Here is a 21,046-nt window from a genome sequence, read left to right as displayed (position 1 = left end):
CAATATGATACAATTTCAGAATAATGTATTTTGATTTTATTTTCAGTATTTAAAAAATATTTTAATGGTACTTTTATTAATACTAAAATAATTTAATAGTATTTATTTTGATTTTATATTAATATTTAGAAACAAATTTTTACTGGACATAAAGAATACGATTTCCAAAGCCTTTTTAAGGCCTTTTCTGTTTTCACGGATTTTTCAAGGAAATAGAAATAAGGTCTGTTCAAGGCAACAGTCAAAATTCCAAGGCTTTTCAAGTTTGTGCAAACACTGAAGTCAAATAAATTTCACAGACAAGGATTCAAATACTAAAAATCTTTTTAAACTAATTGCTTTACTCTATATAAAATATATTGATCGGCCAAGAGGTATTGTAGTAATCAAAGGTTAACTATTGAATGTCAGACATGAAGAAATGCTATTGGAAGCAACTTCAAACATTTATTAAACTAAATACACATGAAATAACCATTCAAGCAAAAATCAGTTACATGTTCAAATCCATATATAATGATTTAGTCCAAATATATTGATGTTAAATTCTCCATCTGTGATAATCATAACAATTGCAACAAGATCTAAAGTCAATATCATCTTTTTTATTAAAACCGTTTAGGTAATTATTTTTTTAGAAATTGAATCACCAACATTAAGCCAAGATCATAATCACGTAGAGCCTTTTCCTGAATTGCAGTGAAAAAAGAGTGAGAGGGTGTAAGAATCAAAGCCAGATTGTTGGGATGGACAGTATATCAATATTTAAAGTAGGTAAATCATTTGCAGAAAACTTAATACGGTCCAAAACTTTTGTTAGATAAATTGAAATAAAAACTAAATTCAACTCAAGTCCGTCTCTGGAGAGGGTCTTGTATATAAACAGCATCCTCAACATCAAAAATGGTGCTGCCTGATTTACAAATATGGCTGGTATAAATAGCAAAAAAAGTTTTACACTTGTACATTACAATGTGTAGTGATGTACCATCCTGATATACCTTTCTTTTGACACCAATTCCATCATGTCAACCCTTAAAATCCAATTTCATAGGAACAGGGTAAGATAACATTCAATGAAAAACATGTAATCAGAAATCAAAAGAAAATGTTCATAGTAACTTTTCTAAAACATAATTATTGCATTAAAAAAATGATTTATATTTACTTTTGTTGAAGACATTTTGCATTTGAAAATTGAAATTCAAAAACTGTGTGGCCAAATCCACTCTGAGTTATATTTTTGCTTTTAAAATTTCTTGGGGGGAGGGGGGGGGGGGCTATAAACTTAATTTTATTTCTGATTTAGGTCTTGTTTCAGTTTAATTCAGACTGATGGTAATAAATGTTCACATGAATTTTGAAGACACATTCATATCACTTTATTTACATGTATCCATGCAGACACTTTTAATGATTCTACATAATCTATGTCACTTTAAAAAACATTTTCTATATTCTATTATATTTTATCAACTTTTCATTAACACACTTATTTCTAAGAAAAAATCATAAAGATTGAAGTACAAATCTTGGCATAACTGTATTTTAAATTGCAGGTTGAAAAAAACACCTTAAGTCTGCTGAAACGTCAGGTGGAAAAAAGTTTAACTGTCATTCTAAATAGAAGGGGAAAAGGCTTTTGGTAAAATTTCCATCGAATTAAATTAGAAGTTTTTGCTCTTAAACAGTTTAAAGAGAATTCAGACAGAATCAGAAAAACTTTGCATCCTACAATGGAGAGGGGGGGGGGTCTACTCCACTGGCACATGGTCACCAAAAACAAAAATATGGAGAAAACACAGTACCTTAACTTATGACGAGATATTATTCAAATATTCTTAATATCTGTGAGGATAGTCACCACTGAACATATATATAGGAAATAATATTCCAACCAGATGGAGAGATGAAAAAGGAATAAACCAAGTTACATATTCATTAACGTTTTATCTTTATTCTAAGACTTCCTCAGGATGATTAAATTGGAAAAACTAAAATACCAGTACAGTATTTGTAATAATATTCAAATACTATACTGGTATTTTATTTTCTCTGATTAAATCATCCTGAGGAAGTCTTGCAATAAAGACGAAATGTTGATGAACATACAACTTGGTTTATTCCTGCTTCGTCTCTCCATATATATAATTTTCATCCTTTACCCAGTTAAGACTATACTCCCTGTATTTGCTCTCAAATATCTAAATTGTTTTTTTTTTAGTCAAATATGTTTAGAACTTTACTTGATAAACCCTTTAAACTTTACCAATTAAAATGAGTACTATCAGTACATGATTAAAGAGTGCTTACAATTAGAGTTGAATACTATTGAAAACAAAAATGCAAAGACTAAAGCCAATCAAGCTAAATGTAGTCCTTTACATGCCATCTTAAATATTGTAAACAGCAAATAAATTCCCTAAATGGCAAAATATTTTTTAAATATTTAAATAAAATCAGGATAACCAAATTTTCCAATTACTTCAGGAAAAAAAAAGGAAGCGTTTTTGCAAATAAAATAATCATTTCAAAAAGTCTTTTTTTATCAACTTATTTAGAAATAAAATTCCATACTAATTTTCAACTGGTTAGAAATTGAGAAATTTCAATTTTAAAACAAATATATAAAAAAATAGCAAGAAACAAATGGTTAATTTAAAAAAAAAAAAAAAAAAAAATCAAAATGTTAGAATTTTCAAAAATTGGAAAATTGTTGGCTGAAAAAAAAAAAAAAAAAAAAAAAAATCAATGTGGAACAACAGGGGTATAAAAAATGTTTAACTTCGGTTAGGAAAAAGTAACCCTCAGGCAGTCAATCGTACAGTGAAAGCATAAAGGAATTAAATAGATAAAAAAGTTAGAGCAGCCAAGATACAAATGTTTTGAGAGACTAAGGAGTTTATTAAAAAATAGATTGAAAAAGAAAACAACTTAGATTACTAGACTATAAGCAAGGATAACAGAAGATTAAAAAAATATTTGATGGTTGGTTGACTGCCCTAAAGAGCTAACTGTAAACAAACTAAATTATTATATGTTGTGAGAGTTTAAGAATTAGGTAGCTGTGACATGTTATAGGGATGGACAATGAAAGTGAAATTTAGCTTAACCAAAAACTGAATAAAACTCTTGATTGGGAAAAACCTATAAGAATTATCGAATTTTAATGAAATTTTCTGCATTGCTTAATTAATAATGGAATATTAAACTATTGACCTTTACCCCCAATCTGAAATGGAACATGTACATCAAGTGTGTTGTTCAAGTCGCTGGTGGGATCCTTCTACCGCTTCAGAAGATATCTTACAATGCAATTCTCTATCTGTATAAAAGCCAAGTACGTCCAAGGATGGAGTACTGCTGCCACATATGGGCTGGAGCTGCTAAAAACAGCTTATCCTGCCTTGACAGAGTACAAAATAGACTTTGTGGCTTAGTGGGGGATGCCCTTTTCTCTTCCCTGCAACCTCTCTCCCATAGAAGAGACGTTGCAAGCCTGTATTTGTTTTATTGTTACTTCCATGGCAAGTTCTCATCTTAGCTCCAATCTCTGGTCCTCCCTCACCAATCTTTCATGAAAAACACCCATCTAGCTGAAACCACTGTCAGTAATTTTCCCCATTCTTTATCTGTGCCTAAATCAAAATGTAGATTCCATGAACAAAGCTTCTTTCTTAGAAGTGCATGCCTGTGGAACTCTCTTCCATTTGCCTGTTTCCCACCTGACTACAACTTGGATGTCTTCAAGTCCAACATAAATAAATTCCTGATGAATCACCCTTAAGTAAGATATTTTATCAAATTTCCAATACTAACAATTACTACGATGCTATCCTCAAATGGATTCTGGGCCTTGATAAGCGGTGACCTCCGGGCAAAAAAAAAAATGTTTTGAGAATTTTAAATATTGCCCGCGTTTACCCGTGGCCTTAGGGGGTTATTTCTTTAGATTTTTTTTTTTTTTTAATAAAAAATACTTAGAAAATACATCAACAAATGCTGATGTCAAAATGTATATTTTTCAGAAATGCAATCCTAATCAGACGGTGAGCAAGGAACTTTTAATAAGTAATCAATGAATCAGAGGTACAAGATATTTCTTAAATGTGACAATTCCTTGCATAAACAGAATTGGCCAAATTATGCAATTATTAAGACTTTATTCTAACCTATCTTCACAATTAAAGGAAATCATAACGTTCAGAATAATTCGGTTATAGAATAGACACCCCTCCCCCGCCCTTCCCCAAAAAATAAATAAATAAACTGGTGTTATTTCAAGAGTTTATTCTATATTTAACTCATAACTGAAGTAAGGGAGGTACTACAACTAAGAAATTAAAAATCACCAAAATTAAAGACTAATTTATAATTGATCAAAGATAACTTGTATAATTATAGAATTATTACGGAGGTTCATACTGAAGGTTGGTTGATTGCTTGTTTTATGACATATCAACCATTTTTAGGTTATCCAATGTAAAATTCAGTTATCTTTATCAAAGTTTCTATGGTTTCATTATTGAATATATCAAATAACAAAGGCTTTAATTTTTCAGATTCCAAAAAGTTATTTTTCACGTGTGGCTTTTTCATTTATTTCAATGCAAATTGTGACTGATAAAAATGGTGGTGAGAATGCTGAACACATAGTCTATCCAACCAATGCTTCTTAAATGATATACTGTAGTGCAAGAGGATGACAGAAAGATTTAAAGATAAGGATTTATAAAGCTTTCATGTTTGTTTTAATGAATTTCTAATTAAAAAAAAAAAAAAAAAAAATTTTAATGTGATGCTGCAAGCAAATTTATAATTCTGAAAAAATGCTGTAGAGAAATAGTTTGGGAATCACTGGTGCTTTCAATGCTTAAAACATGCAACTGATGATAATCCTCTTTGAAGTTTATTTTTAATCATTACTAACCAGGAACAAAATCATTACAGAAACATGTTGAAAAAGCAGTTTATCCTTAAGATTTAATTATTAGACTAGACTGAATTGATGTTTACAAGACAAACATTAATTACAATATGATTTGGCGTTGTAAAGTGAGAATATAAAAAGCCAAAACTAAATGAAAACTTTCAAAATCTGTCAGAAGAAATAACATTTTGAGGAAACATCCATAGAAAAAGGAGATCAAAATAGAAAAGAATTAATTCTTACTTTGGTTTTATAATTTAGACTATTCATGGCCTGTTGGGTTAGTAGCTAGATATGAAATAGTGAGTATACAGAATTAATGTATTAACATGATGCTCGTGATGGAAAATAATATTTTTAACAATTATGTAAATGGATCAAGAATATATATTTTTTTGCGACATAACAGAAATATTTGAGTGAAAGTATATTAAAATGGAAAAAATATCGATAGATTTCTCAGAGTCATTTCAACATTAAATCTAATTATACCCCCAGTAAGTGTGTGCTTATCTTTACTCGATTTCATATACATTATGAAAAATTGGCAAATGTTTTTTTGTTTATTATAAAGGTGCAGCGAACTAAGTACTATGGTATTTGTTTGATGCACAGTTAGGAATTAATACAGATTAGTATATTACTCTATAAGTATGACATAAAGCACTTGTCATAAGTCAATGCTATAATTTTTGCCCGTTTTTAACAGGCTAAAAAGTTTATTGTTTGCATAAATTTCAAAGTATTAATAAACATTTGCAAGTAATATTAATGTCTTTAAACAGTCAATTATGAAATCTAATGCAATAAAATGCTTTAAAATAGTTTAAATTGTAAAAAACTAAAGTAAATAGATAGAAAAGTAACAGCTATTGTGTTTGGTTACTGTTACAGTAAGAAATTCACTTTTAAAATTAAAGGGAACTGAAATAGGATTTACCGCTTAAATTCTTTTAATTTCCTCATTTTTTTAATCATTCGGTTAACTATGAGAGTTCACTTTTATTGCCTTTGGTAATTATTTATTGTACGATTTTTTGTTTGCTATGTTCCATTTATAAAAAAAGTTAGATGTTATGTGTTGATGGTAAAGTAGTTTCTTTTTATTAACAGTTTCAACCAGCTGATCTAAGTTACTGTAAATATATTTGTTTTGAAATAAAAATAAAATTCGTAAAATGCTAATGTAAAACAAAAGAAAAAAAAAAAACAAAAGGCATTTACAGATTTTAAACATAAAAAAAAAAAAAAAAAAGACTTGCACGCTTGCCCTTGTGGAGATCGATGCAAGTAAATGATTTTTTTTTTTGCCTATTCTTTCTTACATGGATACAAAATTTACTTAGTATTTTAGTTTTAACATTCACCAGCAAATTATGAAAAAATTATTTGCATATTTTATTATAAAAAAAAGTAAAACCTTTAAGCGGAACGATTTTTTTTGTAACGCAAACCAATTTTTTAAAAATTGTTTTCTGGTTTTATTTATTAATTATATTTAGTTTTATTTATTAATTATATTCGTTTTGTTTATGTTGGGAATGTAGAAAAATGAAATGTATAAATCTATTTTACTAATAAATAAAATAAGAGTATGATCCGTCAATTCTCGATTCTAAAAGAAAAGCTCATGGCTTTGTTTTTATTTATTTATACATGCACCAAATTTTTTAAACTGGAAATCGTAAACCGGATGGACGGTGCCCAAACAAGACGATTTGAGTTTGATAGGTTGCATTATGGCACATCAATCCTTTTCAGAGCATTTAATACCAAGTCCAGTGACTGCAAAAAAAGTGCCATTAATAATATCCTCATATCTTCAAATACTTATGGTATACTTTTCAGTGCAATTTGTTTCACACTAATGTTTAAATATAAACTTGTATCCATAGTTTTAATATTGCTTATAATATATAAGCTAAAAGCCCTTGTACCCCCCTCAATGTAATTACCGACAAACAGCAAAATCCCACTCCTACACAGTAGAGAACACCAGATGCCAGAAGCCTTCTACTCTAATCGTTTCTTCACCAGAACTGCTAGATTTTGGAATTCCCTTCAGAATTCCTGCTTCCGGCTGTACTGACATGCAGAAGTTCAAGTGTAATGTAAACAGACATCTTACTGCTTAACTCCCTACTCAGTATCCCTTTAATTCATGTCACAGATAGTAGCCCCTACATCAAAGTGGCAGTGCCTAGTTTGGGGTGAAAAGTTTTTTTGTTTATTTGTTTTTGTTTTTTTTTTAATCATAAAATTTTTATATATGTACTCAATACTTTCAGGAAGCATATTTATTTTTTGTTCAAACAATTTTTTTTTATGTTGCTTATCCACACCGAGAGTAGAAAACTTACTAAACATCGAATGCAATCTACATAAACTAGCTTGTTATTTATGACTGCAATACTTAATTCTTAGAATGCAAGTAGTTTTCCAGAGGTTGGTAATCTTAAAACATTCAATATCTTTAGACGCACTCGAAATGTATTTATGATGTAAACTATTGTGAAAAATGTCTACAATTATTTTCCGTTCATGCCCCTTTTTTTTTTTTATTTGAATTAGCTTTTTATATATTCAGAAAGAAAGGAAAACTCAAAGCAATAGGAAGAGTTTTACGAAGATGCCAATAAGAACATTTTCAGTTTCAAAGAAAATCGATTTATCGTACAATAAATAGACGAAAGTGTTTTTTGTTTCGTTTTGTCTTTTAAAATTTAAGGATGAAATTTCCTATATTTTTGTAATAATTTTTGTGAACCGGGAATTATCAATACTAAACTAAGTGATCTCCCTAATGAAGAAACTAGTGAGCGTTGATGTATATGGGTGTGGGGAAGGTTTTCATTCTGTTTATTAATAAAGACACCCGATTTGTGTCGTTGATGGATGAGACAAAGATTTAATGACTCATTAAATTGTAATGTCAGAAACAGAATAGCTACCTGCAGAAGAATCACTTGCAATTCTATTTCATTTACTATCAGATTTTGACATGCAAATACAGCCCATTTTTCTTTTAAAGTCAGAAAAACAATTAGAAGCAAAATTGAAAAGAATTATAAGCTAAGTGAAAACAAAAAGTATACTTTTAAAGTAGAAAATAGCTGCATTAAATGACTGATCAGTCAGAAAAGCATAAACAAAATCTAAAGTTATATCTGTTCTGCACTCGGTCAGAAAAGGAAAATCTTTTTCTAATGGGGTCATTTTTATCTTTGCTCAAAATCCAGACTGTCCCATTGAGGAGTGAAGAGACTGGATATCCTCCACGTTAAAAACCAACCTTGTGTCCAACTTGACACATCTGGCAAATACATAGGGATAATCGGTGTTTGTGGTTGTTAATGGTAAAGCAGCAATTGTATTACTTGAGAAGTTGTATGCGAAGATAATCTGATTTCACAGGTTGCCAGACATTGGGGACGAGTGGGATGATATATTATCTTATGATGGTATCAAGAAAGAAAAATCACGAAGCAATAGTTGCATGGCCAATTTAGGAAACAGTGCGAAATGTAAGTAATGTTAATTCAAGGCAAGCATAGAAATAAAAACAAACAAAACTTGGTTTTAGTAGGTGTTTAATAATAAAGTCACAAAAGTAAATATTAAAAAAAATCAACTAGAAAGCAAGATACAATATTTTTTATTTGATGAGAAATTGGTTTAAATTTTTATTTTTTTATTTGGCATAAATGTAAATTTAATTATTAAGCAACACCCTCCTAACTTGTTTTTTTTTATGTAACAACTGTTTGAGGACCCTCAGATCAGTTAATATCTTTTTAACTGAACGAAAATTCAAATTAGGTCATCCCGAATGAGATTTCACAATCATTTTGAAGAATTCATTTCTTCAGAGTTTAAAGTGTTATATACTTCATCAATGATTGTGTCTTATAAGGACACTTTTCTTAAAATTAATTTTTTATCGAATTTTAAATGTCAAATTTGTACGGTATTATTTAGTCATTAAATTATTAATCGAACCAAATTGTTATACAACTTAAAAAAAAAAAAAAATAAATAAATAAATAATTTATAAAATTACTCGATTCAAAATAGCTTCCAAAACGTTCAATAAATTATTTGGTAAGAATTTTCAAGTTAGAAAATAACTTTCTATCAGTTAAAGTTTTCAAATCTTGAAGAATCCCAAAATAATCCTCCTCAAATATTCAACAAAATATTAAAATAGACTTATTTACAAATAAACAGAAATGCACTCATGAATTTAGTAATTAAATTATTTGTAAAATAGGATTTTAAAAATTTCGATTTATTTATGGTGATGCATTATAGTAGACAAAAACAAAATATTAATTCAATGTGTAAGTCATGCAGTCGTGAAAAAAAAAGGAGAGGGGGCACACTTGGAACCATCTCATAATTTCATTAATAGGGATTAATTGTTCTTCAGCTGAAAAGAAACATTGTCTTTACATATAGACAAGTATACACTGATTAGGAATAATGGAAAGAGAGACGAGGGTATGGGGTGGGATAACAATTCTATTGAATGTTACACCCGAAAAAAGTTAAAAAAAAAAAAAAAAAAAAAAAAAAAAAAAGGCAAGAGAGAAAGACAAAATGTTGTATACTACTTACAAGTTATCTACAAGAAATAAACACTGGATTCATGCAATGCAAGTGATACGAAATAAAAGAGAAGGTCATATAATGAAAGAAGCAGTTGTCTCATGTTTTTTAGTCTTCTATATTTCGTTATGAGGATTTCAAAATATTATCTAAATTATATTAAAAATATATCAAGATGGTTTATTTTAACTTAATATATTTTATAACTTGAAAACTAAAAAATTTCTAAAAAAAAAAAAAAAATAATAAAAGCATATGTATTATTACATTCTGTAGTTAGAACAGGTTATTATTACGTTTTGGAAATCCATTTCCACCATCCATGTTACAGGAATGGATGGCTATAATGAATTTTAAGTAATGTTAAAAATGCATTTATGTTTTAGAAAAAAAAAAGGCTTTTTAGTCAGCAAATTAAATTTATAATTTTAATTAAAAGGTTCATTCGTTCTGTTTATCTTTTTCTTTTTGTAGGGTTAATATGATACTGCTATGTTTAAAGTATTTTTCTATTTATCGATTAAGAAAATGGACGAAAGCTAGAAACTAGTCTTTAAATTCTTGGTCCGCTGAAGAAAACATCTAATTTTACATTAAATAATTTCTATTGTTTGAATTATTCGAATACTTGTATTTACAAAGTTTCGGACAATGTAACCTCTGACCTTTCAGATAAAAGTGTTAATTTGACTTTTTCCAATATCAGCATCCGTGTTAAAAACTTTCAAAAGGCTTTTTGTGGTCCTATCGGCTGGACATAAATAAACTTAAAACTCTCTCCCACTTTTTTTTTGTTTGTAACATTTTATTTTTATTAATATTTTAATTAGAAAAGTTAAAGATTTTTCGTCTAGCTGACAGGACCGCAGAAAGCCTTTTGAAAACCTTTGTCAACACGGGCGTGCTGATCTTGAATAAAGTCTTTAATTTTGTTCTTGTCAAAAAGAAATGAACCTTCAAACTCTCACAAGACCGTTATTTAATCAACGTTTTTCTACCAGGTCATGGCTGATCAAATGGGAATAATTTACTCCCGTGAATTAAATAATGGCTTCAGTTGTCCGAAATTCTACACAGGTTCTCAACCTTAAAATGATGCACCCGAAGAAGATCGAAGATTACATCGGCCCAAACGGTGTGAATACAAAAACCAAGCTCAGTTTTAATTATATAAATTACCAATCATAAAAAAAACTAAATAATTTCTTAACTTTCACTATCAATGAATTTTTCATCGAATATGTATAAGAACTCCAAATAAAAATTAGGTTGTGCAATGTTTATGAACACAAAACTAGGCAAAAATATATAGACACACACACAAAAAAAAAAAAAAAATTTCAATTAAATAATTAAAATAATAACAGAAAAAACATCAAAGCACTCACAAAAAGCTGTAGAATTTTGGCGGTAAATAAAACGTAGTTCAATTAAAAACTAGAAGAGCCAGAAGCAATTGATTACATCATTAAGTTTGAAGTGGGTTGGCTTTTCCAAATTCCAGTCTTCAAGAAATCCTATTCATATTAGGTTTAAGAGCACAGATGGCCATAATACTTAAATTTTGTCTATTTCTGAACATGAACAGAAATTTTTTTTTTTTTTTTTGATAAGTGGCACCAAATTAATATTATTATCATTTTACTATTAATAAGGATATTTGTTGAAATGGGATGGTGGGGGTGAAAAGTCTGGAAGAACTTGAACAAGCTTTCTCTCCCGCTGTAAAATTATTATCGATAACAGATTAAACTTTCATATTAGCAGCAGGAAAAAAGTTTATTAAAATGATTTACGTGGGGGAATCACTTTTAAATTATAAAGTTCTATTAAATTTTTCGGTACTCATGCACTGTGCTGAAATAACGTTATTATTTAAAAAGCCATTCTTAACATGGAGAGGGGAGTGTGTTTTGTTCCTATTCTGTACTTTAACATTACAACTGAAAAAAAAAAAAAAAAAAAAACATCATAAAACTTTAATTAAACGTGTAAATACGATTTAAAAAATAGCGCGGAACACTCTGCATTAGCACCAGTTTTTCTTTTACACCACAAAAATAATTTAAAAGTGATCCCCCAACATTAAAAGTCGTTAAACAAACTTTAAAAAATTTCCTGCTAATATGAAAGTTAAATGTGCTATTGACGATAATCCGCAGAAAAAATAAGAAAACATGAAAAGGGCTCGTTCAGATCCGCCAAAATCTGACACTGGAGCAGTGGAGCTGGAGCTGGAGCAGTCCCAAAATTCTATTTTTTTAATATGTAAACAAAATGGTGCATCTTCGTTATTATGGCGAAAATCGAAATATTGAATTTCAAGTAAAACCAATGGTATCTACTTAATTGTCTTATCCTTGTCCTTTTGGCCAAGATCAAAGTGTAGTATCTGTCCTTCAGATGCTGCACTTCGGGTTTGTATTACTGTACAGATTCGAAAAAGTTGTAAAAAAACAAATATATAACAAATAAATGTTATCAAACGCAAGATAAGTTACTTTTCTACCAAACTGGATATATTTTTCGTGTTTTTATTCAATGTAACATGTTTATTCAGCTCGAAAACCATACAGTGTTTACTGATGTATTGGAAAATTCAAGATGGCGCTTGCGCTTGACTCTCTCTTTAACACGGTAAGTTATGGAAAAGGTGTTATAAATGAAAAAAACTAGACAAAATATTATTAAAAACCCGCTCAATATATGTTACCGTGACATAGGTTGACATATATTCGACGGGTTTTTAATAGTATTTTGTCTAGTTTTTTATTTATAACACCTGTTCTACAACTTACCGTGTTAAAGAGAGAGTTAGGCGCCATCTTGAATTTTCCAATACATCGGTAAACACTGTATGGTTTTCGAGCTGAATAAACATGTTACATTGAATAAAAACACGAAAAATATATCCAGTTAGGTAGAAAAGTAACTTAATATTTATTTGTTATATATTCATTTTTTGACAACTTTTTCGAATCTATGTGTACAGTAATACAAACCCCCTTTTTCTCCACCTTAAAAAACGACCCTGGTGTCTAACTGTCCCATGAGGAGGCATTGTAAATAGGTACTTAATTGTCATGTCGCAGTAAAGAACATATCCAAAACTACGAAAAACAAAGAAAATTAATTAAAATAGTTTTCAAAGGAAATTAGCAAAAATTGAGTTTTGCTAAAAAAATAAACAGGAAAGTTCGAATCGTAACAATGGAGATAATTATTTTCTAAAAACTGAAAATCTTAGGCCAATTTTATCAATTTTCGCTAATTGTCTTCAAAAACGATTTTCATTAATAATTTTCTACCTTACTGCTTATCGTAATTTTTGGATATGTTCTTTATTGCGACATGACAAGATTCCATTGGTTTTACTTGAAATTCAATTTTTCGAATTTCGCTCTAATAAGAAGCGCCTATATTTCGAATTATATTTTTAACCTTTCACCCGATGAAATTAGAAAGCGATTTTTAAGACTTTAAATTGTAAACCAGATAGTAATTTATGGTTAAAATTAATGTTTTTAGAATGAAGTCAAGTATTTTTCGGAAGTCATTATGAACTGGCGATAACATTAAATGCTTGAAAAATTCATAGTTTGCTTGTTGAAAACGTCAACGTTGAAATGTTCTAATTTTATCGTCGGAAAAAATAAATGCAAAAAAGGACTACAAAGTTTTGTTTTTACAAAATATGAATTTACAAAAAAATCACTTTTACTTCCATCATTGTCATTTGATATTATTCGGGTATTTTTTTTTTTTAGTTTAGGTCCACCTGAGCCACCTCCACAATTTTCTTTTAAATAGCGACTTTTATTGGTTTTCGACTGTGCTGAATATGAAAATCACATTGAAATTTTGCAGAAATAAGTAGTTATCGAGATATAAAAAGTTGTATTATGCATTGTATTCTTTGGCAGCCATCTTTTTTACACGTGTGCAGTGTGAGTAGATTTGTTTATGGCGCGAGCACGCACTTAAAAAAAGATGGCCGCCAAAAAATACAATGCATAATACAACTTTCTATATCTCGATAACTACTTATTTCTGCAAAATTTCAATGAGATTTTCGTATTCAACATAGTCGAAAGCCTTTAAAAGTCGTTATTTAAAAGAAAATTGTGGAGGTGGACCTAATCTGAAAATTTACTATATTCGTATTATGCTTTGGTAAAAAATTGAGAAAAAGTTTCAAAATAAATTCCAAATAATAATATAAAAATGTTGTGAATAACGATGTTTTTATTTATCACAAAATTTCAGTAGTTTTGTTTTCGAGAATATGCGTATTACGTAATACATTTTATTAAAATAATAAATTAATAATTTTGTGAGAAAGGGAATACGTGCTAGAGTTAAAATAATTAGTTAAAAAATAAAAAAAACAAATCTTTATGAATATAAATTAAAAAAAATGTTCAAAATAAAAGGTCAATAAAAGATAAGTGTTCAACGACAATCAATATCAACGAACTTTTTCGCGGAATAAGGGAGATAATTCAGTGAATCATGATATAAGTGTTCACTTGGTTTCAAATGAATTCAATTTTTGTAATAAACTATGGTGGAATTTTTTTTAGCAAACTAGAGCAGTAAATCAAAAATATTCTTAGAATAGCCGAACACGCTTTTAAGCTTATTTTACCGGTTCCGGAAAAACAAACCTTTTTATGCTTATTTTGCTGGTCCTGGTAAAATAGATCCCAGGTTATTTCCCGGTAAATATTTTTTTATTATTGATGCTAGTAAGGTAGACTTAATACAAGTTTATTATATTTATAATTTTTAAGATAATTATGAGTTTTCCTACTTCGACCAAATGTTGAAACATTAAAATAATTTATTTAAAAAAAAAAAAAAGAAAAAAGTATTTATCTTGGAATAGTCAGGCAAACAGTCTCTGCAAATCCATAATTTACCCTTGGGAAATGTTCTGAAAAGCAACAATCAAAAACCACAGAATCCATTGTTTAAATCCTACCTACAGAGCCAGCCACAGCCACATACCTACTTTTTTTGCTGACAATTTTACGGGTCCATGCACGTGCTCTACAGATTTACAACCAACTAGATTAAAATATCTGCGGATTTTATGGATTGAAACATTCCCCTCAAGACATGCTGTTGGTATTGAAAGGATTTGTTAACTTGTATTTTCAGTTAGAAGCATAGCACAGACGGCATCTTTTTGCTACTTACAAAGTAGCTTGTAGATCCTTGTTATTGCATATTTTGATGAATGGAATTGCTTTATCAAGTCTCGACTTTTTCTTGGTAAGTCCTAAAACGTTATTGCTTGACCCTTTGGATCTACCCTTTTTCTTTGATTTTGAAGGCAAAGTGAAGTTAGGTTAGGTTCTGGAACTGCAAGTGGTTCTGTTTCTTCTTCAGATGTAAATAACTCTACATCGGTAGAATTTAAATAATCATTATGCATTTCTGGTTAAGCATCTTGCTTTGTGTTTTCAGTCATGTTGAAGTTCTGGTTATTCGGCATGTTAGTTAGTTGTAGATCTTTTTATTAACATCCACAACGTCAGCATGTTTTCCTACTTCTCCCATCTTTACTAAATCTTATAACACAGTATTTGATCGTAGTCTTGGCTATACTCTGAAGCTAAAGAAATGGCAGAATAAGCTTAAAAACCATGCCTGACTATTTTATCGTGACCGGCGAACTAGCCTATTCGTAAAAAAGTAACATGAATGTATATAAAGATTTACGATTACCTCCCTTGAATCAGTACCAGTTACGGTGTGCTACTGTCATTTCTTAAATAAAAATACTCGATAATTTTTTCATAATTTTACCCTGTACGCTAATATTTTTCAATAAAAAGTACTTCATAAAGTTTTCCCGTCATATTTCATAACCAGGTTTGCATACACAAAAAACATTAAATATAGTTATTTAAAAAAAAAAAAACTAATTCACTGACTCCACGGAACGACACTAAAGAAAAGAAAAAAGAAAGGTACTTGTGCACTTTTGCCACCGTGCTGAAATAACGTTATTATTTTGAAAGCCATTCTTTACACAAGGAAGGTGTTTTATAACTTCTGTGCTTCCACCTAACAAATAAAGATATCATGAAGTTTGAATTTAGCATGAAAAAGCTATTTAAAAATAGCGCGCTGGCAAAAGTACCGGGGGGGGGGGGAATAGGTTCTTATTTAGAAATACAACTTAAAAAAAAATCATGATGTATGTATTCGTTACGGAATGGAGATGTCATAACGACAAACAGAAATCACCTAAATAGATCAAGTAGATTTTTTTTTTTTTTACATTGTTTTGTGATTTTAAGATAAATTGTATCTATTACAGGGTTGATTTAGTTCTCAAAAGGTCAAATTGAGTTGTCTCCTCTTATATAAAAAAATGGCGAATCAAAAAATAGCGTCTCGCTTCGTAATAAATTTTGATTTTCTTAGTTAAAAAGAAAACTACTTCATCAATTTATGTGATTTTTGGAATTCTTCATCGTTCCGTGATGGGTATGCACAGCATACATATTTTGCTTTTCTTTATCAAGTCGAATTTTAAATAAGAACCAAAAATGAAAATTTAGGTGCTTGTTAAAATAGTCGACAAATCGATTTTTTAAATGTTATTTTAAACAAAAACAATATTACGTACTTAATTGTCATGCCAAAGGTGGAGCCTACGTATGTCGATTGACAAAATGGGTACAATTTTCAAATATATTGTTTATTTTTTTACCCTCTTATAATAAAAATATAAAAATACTTAGTCTTATCATTTTTTTCTATTGTAAAAGACAAAATAAAGAACACGATTTATACTAAAATTGAAATAAAAAATAAAATAAAATCAAGAATTAATTCAAAAGGAAAAGTTTTTTCTACGTTAAATGTAAATAAACATTTTGTTGTTTCATGGATGTAAAAAAAACTAAAATTTGTTTTACTTAAAAATTGTATAAAAAAAGATAGGAACAGGATTCGACTCGTGCTGAAACTGGGCAATAATCAAATAAACAAATTAAAACGAACAATAAATAATTTTCAAAAATTAAAATAACTATTAATAAAAACAAACGATAAATATTTTTAATGTGTCTATCCTTTTTAATAATATTTTTAAGTAATAAACAAATTAGTTTTTTTTTTTACATCCATGAAACAACAAAATGTTTATTTACAATTAACGCAAGAACACCAGCAACACCACACAACTCCTTTTTAATTAATTCGTTTTTATTTATTTCAATTTTAGTATATAAATCGTTTTTCTCTTTTGTAATAATTAATTGATAAAAAAAAGTTTACGCATTTTTATATATTTTTATTATAAATGAGGTAAAAAAAAAAAAAAAATTTTTTTTTTTTTTTTTTTTAATTGTACCCATTTTGTGCTTTCGATGCCTCAATTGACAGACATACATGGGCGCCACCTGCCGGCGTGTTTGAAAGTTAGGGTCTGGCTTTATGCACAATTACCTCTAAAATATTCGTTCGAAGTTATGTCCCTTAAGGGTAGGCTGTAGCGTCTAAGAAAAATTGCAATTTTACCCAATTTTCCGTAAAAAATTGCTTTAAACTACAAATAACTTTCTACTGGATGAAAGTTTGTAATTTTTTGGATATATTACTATTTTCGGCATGACAATTAAGTACGTAATATTGTTTTTTTTACGTAAAATGACATTTTTTTATCGATCTGTCGACTATTATAACAAACACCAACGTCTAATATATATATTTTTAAAAGAAAATCCGAAACATGATCATTGATATTCAATCGCGCCATTATTTAAAATATATAACTTTTACAAAGTTATTATCTAGCATTTAGGTTTGGATCAAAGTGTAGTATAGATCTGTTTCAACAAGGATTTTGTTTCCATTCAGACTGATCTTTTCGGAGGCGAGCAGATTTCCCCTACATATTAACAACTGATTTTGTCACAGTGTGAAGGAGAATAAGAGGAACATTACATAGTAATAGATTTTTAATTCGATGAATTGGGTAAGGTAAAAAAAAATACTAAGATTTTTTCTTGAAGGTAAAAAAACATAAGAAAAATGCTCCATGTCTTATTTTCAAATTAAATTAATACACATTAAAAATAGAGTGGTATATGAAGACACCCATTGTATATAAACAGGTTTAGGATTTATTAAAATCTTTTTTTTATTATTCAAAATCACTGAATTGATAAAACAATATGAATACGGCCCATTCCATTCGTTGCGTATATTATTTTTGCTATTTTATTAAGATAGATGATGATTTTTCGGGTTTTTTAATTTATTTTTTATTTATTTATTTTGTAAAAAGGTTGTCCATACAAACATTTTAGGGGTCTATCCGATGAAATATTCAGATTTTATTAATTTCATATATCTGGAGATTTTTCTTTTTTAATCGATATTAATACTATACCCTGTATCAGATATCACGCGTCTGTTTCTCGCCCTTTGATAAAAGACAGTCATTATTTATCTATTTTTACAATTAATCGCATATTTATTCAAATCAAAAATAAAACACAGAAAAACTAAAAAGAAAAAAGAGCTATTTTAAAAAAGTTACAAGCATTTCTCGATTTTTAGATCGAGGTGTAATATGTGTTCTGTCTTTCAGCTAGTGAAATGTTCTTTGCAGGCAGGGGGATTGTATTTTCCTCACTATCGAAAACTGATTTTGTATCTTACTCGGTCCTCGTGGGGAGGAAAGTTTTAACACGACCGAGGTCGTTACTTAAGCCGTACAACGTCGAGTTAATTAAGCTAACTTCTGTGTAGAAATCAATTTCATGATAAAAAGTATATTTGTCAGGAAAATAATGAAAATATCCGATTTCATATTTTCTTTAGTATAGACGAACAAAAGCTTGGGGGGGGGGTAATTTTAAAAAATTATTTTAAGAGAAAAAGAAATCAAGCACTACATAGTAAAGGAAAGGGTAAAGAGCGAGGGAGGAAAAGGACAGCATAAAAAAAAAATTCAAGACAGAAATAGACACTGACTGCTCCTATTGCATCCACTACTACGAATTCGGCTGACGACCATGACTACTAATGCTACTGCTAATTCATATTTGTGTGTGTATGTCATATGTTGATGCACATATCTATGTAGAAATGTGTATATGAGCATATAGTAAGTTAACTACTACAATAGAAAAACAGTAGTCAATTTTCTACTGATTTTTAATTGAAATAAATTTTCATTATTAATTAGATTTTTAAAAATGTACCCTTAATTGACAGAAAGGAATACATTTTTTTTTTCTTTTTGGATCGATTTTTTTAATGTAGTTTATTTATATATAAGAAATTAGATAAATAATGAAATTATAAGAAAAAGTATAGAATGCTTATAATCAATTTTAAGGATTTTAATTTTAAATCAAGTTAATTTTTTATTTATTTATTAAAACATCGTTTCGGACGACGCATATTAAGACAATCATATCAAATATAACACGTAAAAAAAGTAAGTGTTATTGTAGATACAAACAAGGCAGACAATAAGCCAAAACAATTGAAAAGATATTAGTGAAATAATAATTTAAAAAAAACTACTCTAAGAGACATTGTGGCAAAAAGCAACTAGAACAAGCCGCCATTTTGTGGGAGTTTGATGTGCGTGTGTTATCACTTTGCTTATACGATTAACTAATTAGAAGCTTTAAATTTAAAACCGAACCTCTCTACACGGAATGGACCCCATAAAAACAAAACAGGGGTTGCGTAGAAGTCCGGCATTCAACCATTTCAAACCTAAGATCAAAGGAAAGGGGAGAAAACGAGAGATTTCGTTCCAACCTCAACTGATACACTGTACGATGGCGGCCATCTTGGGAGAGAAGTAGAATAATTTAGAAAATCTTACCTCGTCCGATTCACCGACAATCTCCCGGAATTGTTTCAATCCACAGCAAAAGCTTAGTACCAATCCAAAGTTTGGATCTATCTGTGTCCTGGACTCTTCTTCTATGTAGCGAACTAATATCCGCTCGTATCTACAGCCAGGACGACCGGGAAACCGTGGCCGCGCCATTACTATGCTTAACCTGCTAACATCTGGGCCTTGGCAAGATGGCTCGGCCAGATGTACACTTTCTTCTCGATTAGTGATCACTCGTTACCCTACACGGCAACGATGTAAATATTGTCGATTTACTTTATGAGCGTTACCTATAGTTAAAATTCTATCGCTATTTCAAAACATTCTCCGCGTTTAGCACCGACTTCTTGACAAAATTGTTTTGATGAAATTTATAGATCCTCGATCAGGGCCGCCTCTTGACCAATCAGCTTGTCGCTATTCCCCGCCAAAATTCGGTGACCTCACAACACAGTAAAAACCAAAAAGAGCAATTATTGCGGGGAGATAACAAAACTCGTGGAACCTTTTTCTTCTTTTCTTTCGTAAAAATTCAAATTTAACACAAAATAAAATTGTTTAAATAGCCTAGTTGCCTCCAACTGCAGCAAAGTTAGAAATGACGTCAGTTTTATATGGGGAAATCCATCCCTCCCTAAAATGTGCTGCTATGAATCGGTGCAAAATTTGTAGCGATCGGACCAGGTCGGTACCCCTTCTCGGGAGACCGGTAATGCCTGGGATGATAGCCTTATACACCTGAACAGAGCCATCGTGTTGTAGCTATTATTATTATTATTATTATTATTATTATTATTATTATTATTTACAATTTCTTACGCGTAGTGTCGGTGAGTCCTGAGTCATTATGTAATGTTACTGTTTTTTGTTTTTGTTTTGTTTTTGTTTTTTCAGTTTTTCGATGTGTAAAGTTAGTTATTCAATTTAGTGTTTTAAACTAATTTAATAAATCCGTAATGTTTAAATAACTTTAGAAATATAAAAGATGTATAATTTTCTTTAGTTTCTATTTTTAAGTTTTATTTACGTTCGAGTTTCATCTCCATATTTTAGTGCTGATAACAGATAATTGTCACATTTCAATGTCTATAGATATATATTCAAACGATTTTATTATTAAATGAAACAGTTAAGCTACGCGATATTAAGGATCAACTCATGGAACAGCTGACTACTCCCATGTATGCAAATTTGTCTTGAAAAAAATAACGTGAAAATAAATAAATCAGAAAAATGAAGAATAAGAATAAAACACTCTAATTTCAACATTGAACAGTGTAAATCCATCAATCACCATAATTCTCACCTGTGACAAAAAACTGCGTTGATCTAAAAACTGTTTAGCTTTGTTTACCTTTTTAATCAGTCTATATGCGAATATTTTTTTAATTGTTAATTTAATTTAAAGAAAAAATGTCTGTTACTGGAGCGAAGAATTCTAAATGTGATAAGAATTAGAAAAAAATCCGGACAATACTTTTATTCGACAAGCTCCAAGGAATTGTCAAATAAATGAAACGTTTGCTTCTTCCAGAAACTTACTTTTTCTGTCTTTTTATTAATGAATGAAATAGTTTACATATCTATCCTCTAAAATAAAAATAAATAACTGCAATATTAAAATA

The 21,046-nt window shown here is 29.4% G+C and overlaps 1 protein-coding gene across 5 annotated transcripts in view; it reads right to left on the bottom strand.

The window, feature by feature from the left end:
* LOC145277654 (histone-lysine N-methyltransferase 2A-like) overlaps nt 1-19,892 on the bottom strand; it is a 171,516-nt gene extending 151,624 nt beyond the window's left edge. For 2 of the 5 annotated variants that reach the window (XM_080129257.1, XM_080129259.1), the window contains exon 1: nt 19,407-19,860. In XM_080129257.1, coding sequence (XP_079985383.1) covers nt 19,407-19,574 — 168 coding nt within the window. In that variant the 5' untranslated portion in view covers nt 19,575-19,860. Of the gene's footprint in view, nt 1-19,406 lie in introns of all 5 variants that reach the window. The other 3 variants (XM_080129261.1, XM_080129258.1, XM_080129260.1) reach the window with 3 other exon arrangements.
* Nucleotides 19,893-21,046: the final 1,154 nt, after the last annotated feature.

This window comes from Euprymna scolopes, chromosome 6, assembly GCF_053919585.1.
Source record: "Euprymna scolopes isolate OS-2025 chromosome 6, ASM5391958v1, whole genome shotgun sequence".
Classification (NCBI taxonomy): domain Eukaryota; kingdom Metazoa; phylum Mollusca; class Cephalopoda; order Sepiida; family Sepiolidae; genus Euprymna; species Euprymna scolopes.
The sequence above is the reverse complement of the archived record's forward strand: the minus strand, read 5'-3'. Positions and strand labels throughout refer to the sequence as shown.